A 14,399-nucleotide genomic window follows, 5' to 3' on the forward strand; every position below is an offset into this window, starting at 1 on the left:
TTGCATTTGTTTTATGTGGTGACACGATTTGGATGTCTAAAATGCTTTGCTGGAAATGGGTGCAAATACAAATTTTCCTTTTGAGCACATTCACAAAAATAAAAAAGACATTTATAAGTAAAACAAAATAATATAATAAAAAATCTAGCTCTCCAAACTATGCATCAACAGATTTATGAACTGAATGACCAGTTTCAACACTAACATAGCATGTTAGTCAACGAAAAGTGAAATTACTTCTATCAAACAATACGTGCAAACAATTGACTGGCTGTATGTACAGCAAAATGACTGACAAAACTACACTCACATAAAATAAAATAAAAAATATTTGGAATTTAAAATAATGATTACATCTAATAAGTCACAATTAAATATAACATTTGATAACTGAGCTAAATGTTTTGATAAGATTCAAAAAGTGACGCCATAGGTGTCAACCAATGACGAACTACGGAGATGCAACTAGCAGGAAACAACGATGCTAACGCTAACTGGTTTGATGTCGACACCTTTCAACGTAAGTAATAACACGCCGCTTTGAGAAGCACGCCTATTTCTTTTGTTAAAAAAACGTTTTAGGGTATTAATCTCAGTTCTGTCCACAAACTTGGGAATTACCTTATTTGTTATCGGCCAAGCGCACCAAACATTTGCAACAGGTCGCAGGCCTTCAGGGTCGGGGTTAAACTCATTAGAATAGTCTGCATCCTGTAACAGCTCTGCAAGTGTTCTCTCCGCCATTCAACGTGACGTAAATCTGATGGCTGATGGGTGATGGATATGGCGTCATGAATCTGAATACTAATGCTGTATCATATCATTTTGATTTAGAATATTTCCGACGTCAACCCAGAAATCATTTCTGGAACGACGCTGTTTTAATTTGAATAAATACTTTTATTTTTTTATGTTACTAATCATTAGTAACATTGATGTTTTAATGTTACTATATATTTTAAATGTTACTAAATCCAGACGTTATGTCCGGGTGCCAGGTGGGAAATATCTTAATTCCGAGGTGTCTGGAACGCGGCAATTGTAAATTTGAAAATATACTTGAATAATACTTCTAAATCTAAAGCTTAATTCAATGTTTTAGGCTTTTAACTGAAATAAAATGTTGTAATGCTACATTAAGGAATTGTTTGCAGTATTTTTGTCTTTTTGGAATTTTATTTGACATTTTAAAGCTATTTCAGGGCATTGAACTAACCAAACAAACTGAAAAATGTTGGTTATCTGGATTGCATTTTTTTCCATCGAAATCTAAAGCCAATAGTAATAGGCTGCTATTTTAATAGGAATAGTCTACATTGCATCGACAGATAAAAATGTTTCCTCTTTGAGAAACCCCAGCTCTGTTTTCCATGGGGGAAAATCAATTGTTGTTGTAATCGTTTTTTTCTCCCCAAAATGAATTCGCAAAGCAAGCAAACAAAAAACAAATGGCCTATTATGATTTAAGTAATTTAGAGTTATTGTTGTAGCATTTATAGGAGAATGTTTGTAACATTCATTGCACGTGTATTATTGATTATTCAGTGCCATTACATTGCATTTCAGTGGTAATTCATTCTATTATAAGAGCCATTGTATCATCAAATTAACTGGAGAGAGGCCAAGCAAGTCTTAAAAAAACCCAAACTAAACTAAATAAAGACTCAAATCATTTGTTTCAAATTCTATTGGAATGAAGCTAATGAGTTCTTTTGTTGTATTAATGATACATTGTCAGTGAAGTTGTATCCAGGCGCTGTTACTTCGGTCTCTGAGCAGTGCACTGCTATTGACCTATAGGTCAAAATAAGGTCAGCATTTGTGCGAATATCACTTATTTGATAAAAGATCAGTAACACAATACAATCTTTTGGACTGAAATCGTATTGTAAATTACAAATAATATAAAAGATCTTTAAAAGGTTTTGCTAAACACATGTAAAGCACAGTGCGTTTAAAAATTTAAGATCGATTTAAGTGCAATGCTCCATGTGTCCACTAGAGTGGTCTATTGTGCAAATACTGAATTCACTCAAAGCTACAAATATATCCACAGCAATAGAGTACAGAGAGCAATGAAGCACCGTCTCAGTTTGAAGCTTGTTACATCAGATAAATCCTATAACTGCTTAATGGGTTCTGTGTAAAAAAAAAGAGTAGCCAGCCAACAAACTTTGATTCCAAATCTTCCTTTAATAGCCAGATGATGTAATGAGCTTCTGAAAGACTGTAAAAGTAGTACATTGCAGTATTTGTTTATACGGTCATTGTTTCACATTCATACATCAATAGCAAGGTAAAGCAAGGTAAAGGGCACCCTTTTTAATATGTAATCTGCCAAAGGATATGAAAAGTTGCTTAAAATGGCAATAACTTAAGGGTTAATCTTGAAACACTTTCATATTGTACAATTTCCAATGCATATTGTGGGCCATTAACTTGGAGGACAAATAACTTAACAGCTTGAATTTGATGCTTTGTATAACGATGCTGTAGGCATATTTTTTCTGTCTGTGTTTGAGGATGAAGTTTTAGCCTTTAACAGTAAAATATCTAAGTCACTTTGTTAACAGTTTACAGTGTGTTCTGAGGGCATGGTCTTTAGTGTATCATACACAAGTACACTGCAAAATTATTTTCAACGTAACATAATTAAATGGAATGCTTCACAGTACTTTCCTTGACTTTTCTCTTAATAAATAGCCCCGCTCTTCCAGCTAAAAACAGTTCAACAGCAAGCTTAACATACAAATCAAAACACTTGAGAACTTAGGTCACATTTACTTAGCTTAGATACAGTTGTGTACAAACCTTGCATGCCTACGCCAAACATTAAACTGCTGTCATGTGCTTTCCATTGCAAAGTCTTCTAATTCACTCATAGTTATAATATCAGTGTGTCGTACACTATTTCTGTTTTGCACGTTCCTAGACGGACCGCGAACTTGCTCGGAAGACCTGTACGCAGATTCAGGGTCTCTTTGCTGTTTCCATTGATCAGGACCCCTGTCATTGGTTAGTGATGCCGGTGCTGACAGCTGAGACGATGACCTTACTGACGGTAATGAAGAGGCAGCCACTGGCAGAAATCCCGGATACAGCACGTACGGACCGTTCAACACCTCCACCGGCGTTGGCTGCGAGTGGGCACTCTGGGATCTTTGACGGACGTTGAGCTGAACGTATTTGCCTGTCTCTGGATCATAAAATGTCTTTGTTTTAACTGGTAATGGCATGTCCACCATAAAGTACTGCCCGGAGTTTGGATCTTGCAGAAGCTTTCTCTGCGTCATTGTGAAAGGTTGGGCCACCACACTGTGCGTGGGGGTCGTGTAATTTGGCTCAGTGCTGTACCGGGAAAGTGCGGGTGTGGTTTGTGTTGCTGGATGCATTGACTGTACGTCTGAAGGTGATGAGGGGACGCTGGATACATTTCTAATCTGATCTGTTTCAGGTGTCATCTTGTTCTCTGCCTTTTTCATGCGCCTCGTTGTAAGCCTTTGCGCTCGACGAAGAGCTTTTTCCGTTTTGGGAGGCACTGTTGGGGGCTTACCCAAAGGTCTCATGTCACTACATGCCGACTCGGGCCTTTCATAGCAGGATGACTCTGGTCTTTCATAGGAGACGGATGCAGGTCTTTGGTATGTGTCTCTATAACTGTCAATCTTGGGTATGCAAGCCGCACTTATGTCTGCTGCATCCGCTGTACAGTTTTCTGCATCTTCTAACATCACACTGATGACCGACCGTGTATCTTCATCATCCAGGTTTTGGCTTCTTCTCTGATGGCTCTTTGATTGTTTTGCTGTGTGTTCCACTGAGGGCGAGTTGTTTTGTGTCTCTCTCATTTTATAAAGCCGATGGGAGGCGGCGGCCGGTTCATGTAAGACTGGAGGGTTAGCGGGTTCTTTGTGCTCAATATGCTCCTCGTCTCCTTTTTCAGAACCACTCAGGTGTTCCCTTGGGGAGCCCATTCTGAAGTCATCTGAGAAGGACCTGTGAAAGCGTGGCTTGACCGCTTTGGTCACGGAAGAGGTTCTGATCGTGTTATCCTTTACTCTGAACATGGTGGGTTTTCCCATGGCTGGAGAAGAAGAGTTAGATTGTTGTCCTGTCATGTTAACTTTACCATAGTCTGTTAGACTCTGTAACAATGAGCTTTCTTCCTTTTCCTCTTCTTGTAATTTATAAGACAAGACTTTGTTTGGAGTTATCGCGTGACTTGGGGAAGGTGGTTGGGGTGTTTGTTTTGGTTTTGTATCACTGTCGAGGGCATTTACGGTGTAATATTGTAGTTCTTCTGTTTCCCCCACAGCTGGTGATGTCATATTAATCAGGTTTTCCTCTGGTTTTACTGCAGCAGAAACATCTTTAAGTGGCAAGTTTGCTAGAGATTTTTGTCTTTGAGAATTTTCTTTTTGAGTTGCTTTCCCATGAGCTTGTCTTGATCCGTCCTCAGTTTGCAGTGGTAAAATGTTTGCGTCCTGGAGATTCTTGGACTGGTAGAGGTTGTGATGTACTTCCTTGTTTGTTTGTTCTGCGAAAACTGGTTTAGTGTTTGATTCCTTATGACTTGTTGAAACCCTTTCTCGTGTGCCCCCTAATCCTGATGCTCCAATCTCTGAATCGGATGCTGTCGGTGTTGTGCAGGTTTGAGCGGTACTCAAGCTAGGATTGAAGTGATGTTGTGTTGATGTCTCCTTGTCCCTTTCTAGAAATTGCAAAGGTTTTGGTTTGGGATTTTGAGCTTTCTCTCTTTTAGATTCTTCAACCAACAAAGACTCATTTCCATGTGAATTTTTGTGAAGTCCTGTAACTGTCTGGCCCTGACTGTGATATATATTTATTTTGGGAAGAAAATCAATCTCCTTTGTGTCATCTTCAGCAGAGATAACCTTCAGTCTGGCATAGTCTGCTATAGCTGATATCTCTGGTCTATTCACCTTCTTGGCCCTTTGTGGAACCTCTGGTTTGGATGACGTAACCTCTCTCTTTATGCCCTGCTGACTAGCAAATCCTTTTTCTTCAACTTCAATTTGTTTCAAAAACTTTCTGTCTGACTGCTGGTTTGATGTAGTACGATCAGCCTGTTGTATCTCCAAATTCTCATCATTTCCATCTTTCTTTCCAGTGATGTTGCTTTTGTTTTCACTAACCTTCAAATAACCATCTTTGTTATATAAATGTCCACTTGGACCTGACATACCAGAGTCCTCTTTTCTTTTGTCACTGGCTTGTTTCTGAACCGTTTCCTGTCTTAGAGAAGGTGGCACTCCCTCAGGGCGTTCTTTCTTAGGTGGTGTGATTTCTTTTTCGGTGTAGTCTTTTTGTTTGGGCATCTTTTCACCTGTTGCTTTCAGATCATCCATGGTTTCTGGTTTATTTTGAGGGCTCTTCACGGGTGAATTTGTTTGCTTGTCTTTATCAGCCATGTTTTCTGTCCCAGCAGTTCCCCTCAAACATTCTTTCTGCGTCACTTCATGTTGGGTTTTGTGGTCTACCATGACATCTTGTTTTGATGACTTTTCCTCTGTAGACACTTTTATGTCCTTGGAGTGAAATTTTGGAACTTCAAAAGAGCCATGTTTGTGTTTTACAACAGAACACACATCCTCACCAACACTATTAACTTTACCCAAATAATTATTAACATGTGTGGCAGCGCCATCTTTTGAAACCATCTTCATCCTGTTTGTACTTTCATTATGCGTGGTAAACCCAGCTTTCCCCTGGTCTGGCTGTGCATTTTTCTCCACAACATCTCCCTTAACACTGTTTTTCAGAATTTGGGCATCTTTGGCTGAGACTGATTGCTTTTGCACAAATGCCGCACAATCATCTTGTTTTGCACCATATTTTAGGGTTGTATTTTGAGGCAGAAGCCTATCTGACCTTTTGTCTTCACTGTCCAACTGTTGAGATTTTTCATTCGTGTGGGATATTGTCTGTTCAGTACCTGTAGTTTCATTGGCTTTGGTGTTGAGTATGTGCTTTGTCACACTTGCTTTAGAAACGGGTGTCTTTAAAACTTCATCAGTCTTTGCTCTGTTGGTTGAGTCAGTAGTGACTGCAGGTTGTTTTGCTGTCAGTGATACATCCTCAGTTTTCAATGGGGACTTTCTAAAATAACACACGTTGTCAGTAATGTTTTCTGTCTTTCTCAATCTTTTCACTTTCTCTGTGTTCCTCACTTGCTCTTCAACTTGTTTATCCCTCAACTGAACATCACCGTTTGTCCTACTTTGCTCTGATGCTTCAATATTCTCAGTATCTTGATAATGTTTAGCATTTGCTGAATCTTTTGGTTTCAGAGTGGCATCTCTCGGAGAAGGACTGAGCTTTGGTTTGTCGTTTCCTGCGATCTGTTGCTTTTCAGTCCGTTTGGACTGTGTTATTGAAGGGATGTCATAATGCTGGTCTTTTACTGAGCTGTTTGCTTGTTGTTTAATTTTGATGTCATTCTCCTTTAAAAGTTGTGTTTGCTGATCTACACTTGCTGATCTCGATTCTTCTGGCTGTACTTGTGTGTTTCCTAAGCTTTTCTCTTGTGAAAGTGGAGATCTGTTGATTTCATGTTTTATTAGATTTTCTGTGGGCGAAACGTCAGACTCCTTTTCTTTTATCTCTCTCTTATCCTCCGTGTGATGTTTTGATGCATGTCCATGATTTCTGACCGGAAGTCCATATTTAGCCAAGAGGTCCTCATATGATGAACCGATACTTCCTATCTCGCTTGGTTTGCCATGTTCTTGTTTATCCTTAGTAACAGGGCGCTCACAGTTTCTAACCATGTGTTCTTTTTCTGGCTCAATGTTTGAAGACACTTCAGGCTCTCTGTGACCTATACTTTCATTTTCATCATGAACACTTTCTGCTCTGTCATTTTTAACACTTTTATCTTCTTCAGCTCTTATCACACATCTCTCATCTTCATGTTTTACTGGGTCTTGTTGCTCATCCATGTGACTTTTACTTGACACGCAAATGGTGTAGATCATAGGTTCTTCATCTGAATCGGTTTCTGTTTTGCTTGACACACAGATACTGAATATCATGGGTTCCTCTGTAGGCTCCTCTTTGCTAGGTGTGAGAACATTTGATTCATCTTTTGTGGAATCTGCATTCTGTTTGGAAACAGGGTGTATATTATTCTTTTGAGTTTTAATCTCTCCCCTCGTATTTGTACGTTGAGTGGAAACGTTTTCTTCTGTTGAGTCTTTTGCTTGTTTCTGGGGTGTGGAGTCACTTGGACTTTTCGTGTTTTCAGATATCACTTTTTGAGACACTTTCACTCTTTCATTGACTCTTTCATTTTCTTCTTTACTTGAAGTTCCTATCTGTCTTGCAAAGTCTTCTTCTATTTCTGTGTGACTGGCACTTTCTGCAAGTCTTTTATCTGATATTGATACCTTATTGAATTCTTTCAACTGGTGTGTTTTAGTTTTGTTAACTGATAGCAGAGTCTTTTTATTTTCATCTGTTTGTTGGCAACATTCATTTGCATTATGTGATACCGTTTGAAGTGCAGATTCACTACTTGTTCCTGATTCTTGCTGACTCTCCAGCATTTTGTTTGGAGGTGTAGTTTCAACAGCCTTAACTGGAGAGGATTTGTTTTGTTTAACGTCATTTTTGCTTGTTGTGTTGTGCTTGCTTATTGCTACTTCTGCATCTTTAACCAAATATTCCAGGGTTTCCATCTTCGTATTTCTTGGTGAAAACTGTTCATTTGCTCTCACAGTATTTTCTGTTGATGATGTTGGTGGATTAAGTCCAGAACTATATCTATGGTTTCCATGTTTAATCTGCTCATCATCTGCATTTATTGTACTGGCTTGACGCTTTGAGTCAGCAGATACGCTTAGTAGGTTAGCAGGTGGATTTCCATTTTTAAACTTCATGTCATTTGATGAGGATTTCAGTTGACTAACTTTAATCCCGGAGCTATTTTGAATTAGTTCATTTTTAGACCGCTCTACTGCAGCAGTAATCCCACTTTTATGACGTACAGTAGCTTCTTCAGCATTGGGTGCGTTTCTGTCCAAATATCCACGTTGCACATCGGAAGTTTTATTCAAACCGTTTGCTTTTTGATTCTCAGTTGTAAGTGGAGACTTGTCATCCATTTTGGCATTATTGATATTATTAGATGTAGACATAGCTTTTCCAGAGTAATTATATTGAGTCGGACTGCTTTCCCCAGCATTCCCAATATGATGATATTTTGGAAACTCCTTTCCTGTGTGATCATATTGCATTGTTTGTTTTTCACAATGAAGTGCAGGTGGTTTATGGGAAGTGTTGTTTGATTTTGTCTCGATGGGTGACGTGTGCACATAAGGACTATGTATGACCAATTGCTCCTTACGGTTTATTTCTTCTGGACTTTTCTTACTTAACTGTTTGTTATCTGAAATTCTGGCTGGTTGGTTGTTTTGGATATTTTTCACTGTAGTCCTGCCTCCAAGTTGTACATTTTGTGAAAATGCTTCTTTGGTTATCTCTCTATCATCAGATGGAGGTTTGTCATACTTCCTTTCTGCCGCACAATCTTGTTTTTTACATTCACTCTTCGTATCCAAAGCTGTAGTCTGAATATCTTCTTGAAAATTAGATTCTTTAGTTTGCTGTTGTCTTGATGGGATAGATCCATTCACTGTATGATCATTGTGTGTTTTGTTGAGTTCTTTGTGTTGGGTTACGCTGGAATAAGTGATGTCTTGAAACAAGTGGTTTAGCTTGTCTGCTGTGCTTTCCTTCTTTGCGAAATGAACCTCTTGACCATCTTGTGCTGTTTCATTGTTAACAGTCTTGCTCGGTTTATTTCTTGCAAGGAGGGCTTGTCTGGCAAGTTCCTTTTCTTTAATGGCTGTTATTTCCTTTTGAGCATGTGCTTTCAATCTGGACGTCAGTATTTCTTGTTTGCTTTGGATTCTTTCCTTGTAAGAAAGTGCTCTTGTTGTGACCCTGTCACTGTTTTTGCTCATCAGTTTGTCTTTTCTCTCTGTGTTAATGTTTGCTGGCCCTTCATGTAGGTTGTGGACATCTTTTCTTGGATATCCAGGTGCTGCATGGTCCGATACTATGTAGCTCTGAGCTTCTTTCTCTTTTATCACCTCTGTTCTGGTTAGTTTCTCCTCAGCTGTGTCACGTTTAATTTGATTTTGTGGGTTTTCAGATCTAGCCAGATCACCAGCCGAAGTATTCTCCCTCATTCTCCTTGCTTGCTCTATATCTCTTATGGTAAGAATATCATTTATGCTGAACCTCTCTTCTCTACTAGATAGTACACAAGGATTGTTTTGTTTGGAGTGTTTGACTGAATCTGTTTCCCGTAAAGCTAGATTTGATGCACCATCTGTGTTTTGGCTCACTGTTGTTGTGTTCTGTGTGCTCTGTTGTGTATTTGACACCGTACTGGGTATTTTATAACTCTTGGTGCCGTTTTGTTCCAGTATCTGTGATGTACATACATTGTCTTTAATATGCCTATTTGCAGATGTCATGAGCCACTGTTTGTTTGCCCCGTACCTGTATTGCTGATAAGACAACAATTCACCATTATTTTGACCTTTCTCTTCTGAAGGTCCATACAGAGATGTCTTTTGCGTTGGCATGCTGTTAGAAGAAGTGCATTGCTCTGCAGCTCTTTCTGAATGCTGTATTTCATTTGAAAGATCATTCTTGACAGTGTAGTTTTGTGAGCCACTATTGACCCGTTCTTCCTTTGGTGGAGATAATCTTTTGTTCAGGTGGTTGTTTTGGGGCACTCCATATGAATCAATATCTCTTGATGTGTTTAATGGGTTGTTATGTACAGCAGTATCACTGTAAGAAGTTTTCCTGAATGACATTGTGCCTTCCGTAACCTCTTTCTCTTCTTCCTTTACAAGTCGACCGAGTTTTATGTCTTCATTTACCTTTTGCATGTACGTTTCCTTCCGGACAGAATACCCGTTGTTGGTAGCGGGCAAGTACTGCTTGGCGATGGCTTTTCTATGTTTGTCCATTTCAATTAGCGCTGCTATTTCTCCCCTAAAAGGCCGTGTTTCAAATTTGCCATCATGAGTTAAAGTTTCCCCATCTATGGAATTTACAGAACCAGTCTGTTCCCACTGACTTCTTTCTTTAACCGTTTCATTTTGACTGTACTCGAAATGCGTTTTCTTCGCAAAGTCCTGTCTGTGTTTTGGGTCATTCTGACTTGCATTATTGCTCGGGCCTTGTCTCTGTTGTGCTGATGTCTGAGTGGGCAGAGAGTGTGGGTGCGTCTTTGGAAGCACGTTTGCTATTTCTGGTCTGGTAGGACTAACAGTAATGTTGAGGTCTTTAAATTGACCTTCTGAAGTCAGAGAGCTTTTATCCTGTGTTGAAAGGTTGTGCGATGAGAGCTCACGCTGAGTACTTTCTGTGTTAGTCAGCAGATCTGTGCTGAGAAAATGACCTTGTGAACTTCCATGGAAGAACTTCACGGCTCCATCCTGAATCTGAGGTGAAGTTATTGTTAAATTATCATATGGTACAAGAGCATCAACGCCATTTTTAGGGGTGATGGGTGCTACGCTTGGCACTTTTGGGTTACCAGAAGCCCATGTGTCCATTTCAATAAAATTCTCTTGAGAAGTTTCTTGGCATGCAAGAATATCTGAAAATCTGGATTCACGTCCCTCCAAATTTGAGGGCTGCTTGTTTCGATCTGTTACCTCCAAACCTTTAAATTTTGTGGGACTGTAAGTGATCTTAACCCGTTTTCGATTGTCTTTGATGTTGAAGAGCAAACTTGACGCTCTGGATTTGTAGCTGTCACGTAGATGTTTGGCATCTGCGAGAGGTTTTGGATCAGTTTCACCCTGAGACGAATAATCAGAGATGGAGGGAGTGTGTGCAAATTGCAGGATTTCAGATGTCTCTGTTTCTTGTCTAGTGTGAATCACCGGTCTAAGAAGTTGAGTGATGTTGAATGGTGTCACGCTGCTAGGCTGAGCACTGTCGACCACTTTCTCTACTTTTTGTTGAATATCATATAAAACCTTGCTATTACCAAACAAACTAGAATCAGGCCTACATGTTTTCTCATACGTCGGTGATACCGTGGAGGGCCGGTTACCTGGAAATTTGCTTTTTACAAAATTAATCCCTTTCTTCCAGGGTGGACAGTTTGAGGCCATCTCAGATTCGCATCTTTTTTCGATGGCGAAAGCTTTTTGGATGACCGTGGACCTGGAACGCTGACTGTGGGCAACGTCCTGAGTTTGGCTCTGATTGAAGTGCCTGTTTTCATTGTTTGGAACCCTGTGGGTATCTTTTAGCTCTTTGTACATGGGAGAATCGTACCATCTTGGGAATTCAATAGCGGATATAAACCCTGATGCATTCGTACTTTCGAAGGGGAACCTGTTGTACTCCTCCCATAACTGAAAGGGGCTGAATTCACTGTGAAAAAAACAGTTTGTAGAGTTCAATGCCTTGAACTTACTTTTAGAAGATTTCATCAAGACCTTCGTGTCCATCTGGGCCACTGCAGAGGCCACGTCTGATGTGTAAAAATGGTTTCTGTAGGTCTGAAAGGGGCCTGACTTGAAATTCTGATGGTATCCTGAAGAGAACTCAGAAAGCTCTTTTTGGATGCTCAACAGAGCCGATTTGTCCCACGATTCATGTCCGAGATCCTTAGACTTGTCTCTTGCCAAGATAACATCACAAGTCCCACTGTCCTGGTAACACTCCCCTGAACTAAACGCTTTGATCAGAGATGAAACCCTTGATGCGCTTCTGCTCTGCTGCCACGTCAACTCCTTGGATCCATTGTTCATATAAGTCAAGCTTCCTGCTTTAAAAACCTGCTCCTGATGGGTTACATCTCCATAGGAATGCTGGAATGTCGAGGCCATCTCAGACTGCTCTCCCACCTCCGCGTGCTGCAGAACGCCGTACGAACATTCCACCTGGGAGGACATCTGAACAACCGTCTTCTGCTGCTGTTCCTCTGCAAAGGCCTTGTGGCGTTCCGTAGGAGAAGAAGAGAATTCATTGTCATTGTAAATGGCCTCCTCTCCGATGCACAGGCTCCTGAAGGCACGATCAGTGAGGTTGCTCACTTCTCTGTCCGTTTCGTCCATGAAGCTGCCACTGCTGGATGTGTCACTGAAGCCATCCGAGAATTTGCGGTGACCCTGCATGCTTCCTCGCACTGTGTGAAGCTTTTCCAGGGAGCTCATTTAAAGCGCTCGCTCTCATGGACAGGGCACAGCTGTCCCTGTCAGTCTCCAAGATGGCTGACGCAGAGTGTCTTGCATTTAAGTAGTTCACCTTCTAAAAGGTGATTAAAATGCTTTCCTTTCCTGCAAGAGAATCAAAGGGAGATTGGTATCAGTTGGGTAGAGACAAACCCAGTCGCTAAACTTTATTTACATTTTCTGCACATTTTTCTGCAAAAATCTGCAAAATATTTCGTATTTGTAATTCTGTTGGTGCTGATTTGGTGTTGGACATAAGTCATAAGCGTACAGTTTACAGCAAGTTTAGGTTCTACAAACTGCTATTGCGGGTTAATTTTAATGTCTTCATTTAAATGTAAATTTCAGAGAATTACATTCCGTTTTCTCAGATGTTGGTCGTTGGCTGAAGGTCTTTGGCCTTTAAATCTAATCATTCGTGAGTTGAGACACACCTTTGCCTTGTACACTGAAGACTATATCACATGAAATATATTTAGAGAAGGAAGACGCTTCCCATTCCACTTATGTGGCACTTGCTTGCATGATAAAATGTCCCACTGGAATTACCTGCACGAGGCTATCAGACTTTATTTATACAGTGTCATCCTTTGCATATATCCATAAATTAATTTATGAAGAAATGCATAACATACTTTGGTCATAAGCCCTATATACATGCAAAAAATGTAAGTTTCTATACAGGTGTATAACAATATTGTAATACTAATAATAATTTTTGATAAGTGTAAAAATTGAAGCTCAAAGATTAAATAAGGATTGTTTAAAAGTTTTTATGATGATCATTGCAACACAGTACATGTAATGACAAATGTTTCTCTTATCTAAAAATATCTCCCCCCACATAATTGTGGTTGCTGTTTAAAATACACAAGTAAATAAAATGATGCCATAAAGTCTGTTACATATCTCTCTGAATATAACTTTGGTTAACTGTACTCATTATATTAATGCGTTAAAATCTGTTATATCTTTGTTCTGGCATTGCTTATAAAGCAACTAAAAGTGTTAAAAGAATATTCAAAATAAGGTTGAAAATGTTATTAAATGGCAAAGATAGACAGAATGTTCATTTATCTAAATATAGAACAAATTTGTTGTTTTATTAATGAGATAACAAACCATTGTTAAACATATTAATAAAAGTATAAGTATTTTTATTGTTGTAATGAAGTAAAATATGGCATTTGTTTGGGTGTGGTTTGGAAAGTTCATATAAGCTAATGTTATATACTTATGAATATTGTATCTTTTATTATCTTATAAAAACTTTATAGGCATCATAGTTTTAGTACAATAGAAAATATTAAAGGTTTTCATGTCTACAAATAATAATAAAATCAAAATATTCCGTTGTTTTCGATACACATGATAATGATACATAATTAGCTTTTTCCCCCAATTTTTCATAGATTAATTCAAATTGACAGGTTTGCACAAATTTAACACCAGCTATGCAACTTAAAATATATCAAAATAACTAGTTTCAAGTTTCTAAACACAACAAGTGTCTCGCTTACCTTTTGCTCTTATATCTCATTTTTGTAAGAGAGAAAGTATTTCTCATGCTTCAGAATAAAGCCATTCCTTATCCGTAACATACTATATGTTTCAAACAGCTACAAAAAATCCTGGTATGTTTCTGCAACAGCTTTTGTGGGAAGTAAAAAGATGTTGAAGTAAAAGGCACTTTGTGCACAGGACTCTGCAGAGCTAAAGCATCAAAGACTTACTGTGGCATGGAGCAGAGATGATGGCTTGAGACAGCACATGTATTGGAAAAACCGTATGGTGTCAAATGTCAAGCTGCTGAAAAAAACAAAACAAACAAGCCTGTAATTCCTTTGTGGTGTGCCAGGCCTTAGAAGCCAATATTACCTAGAGCATCATTGAAGTTTATAATGCCGTTTTTAAAAAGACCAGCCATTTGGGGCATAACACATATGCTCTTGTGGAGTTGTTATGGTGGATAACAAGTATCTAATCAGATGAACATGTGCCTAGAGTAAAAATAGCTTGTTGCTTCAGCCACTTCTTTTAGATGAGACATTCCTGAGCCTTGTCAACAGCTGACATCTAAACACTCCTTTGGATTTTAAGAGTTAATAAATATATCTAATATTGTCTATTTCGTTTTTTGCGTACATTATGTCCCACATAATG

The 14,399-nt window shown here is 39.0% G+C and overlaps 1 protein-coding gene across 2 annotated transcripts; it reads right to left on the minus strand.

The window, feature by feature from the left end:
• Window positions 1-2,196: 2,196 nt before the first annotated feature.
• Window positions 2,197-14,071, minus strand: LOC130558717 (uncharacterized). 2 transcript variants are annotated; one of them, XM_057341309.1, is made up of 2 exons: window positions 13,970-14,071; window positions 2,197-12,341 (listed from the first exon to the last, which is right to left on the minus strand). In XM_057341309.1, exon 2 carries the CDS (start codon window positions 12,216-12,218, stop codon window positions 2,844-2,846), a length of 9,375 nt encoding a protein of 3,124 aa, XP_057197292.1. In that variant the 5' UTR covers window positions 12,219-12,341; window positions 13,970-14,071; the 3' UTR covers window positions 2,197-2,843. The 2 variants fall into 2 exon arrangements, with proteins under 2 accessions (XP_057197292.1, XP_057197291.1); XM_057341308.1 differs by lacking the exon at window positions 13,970-14,071 and adding an exon at window positions 13,757-13,926.
• Between the last annotated feature and the right edge of the window lie 328 nt (window positions 14,072-14,399).

Source organism: Triplophysa rosa, linkage group LG9, assembly GCF_024868665.1.
Source record: "Triplophysa rosa linkage group LG9, Trosa_1v2, whole genome shotgun sequence".
In the NCBI taxonomy this organism is placed as follows: domain Eukaryota; kingdom Metazoa; phylum Chordata; class Actinopteri; order Cypriniformes; family Nemacheilidae; genus Triplophysa; species Triplophysa rosa.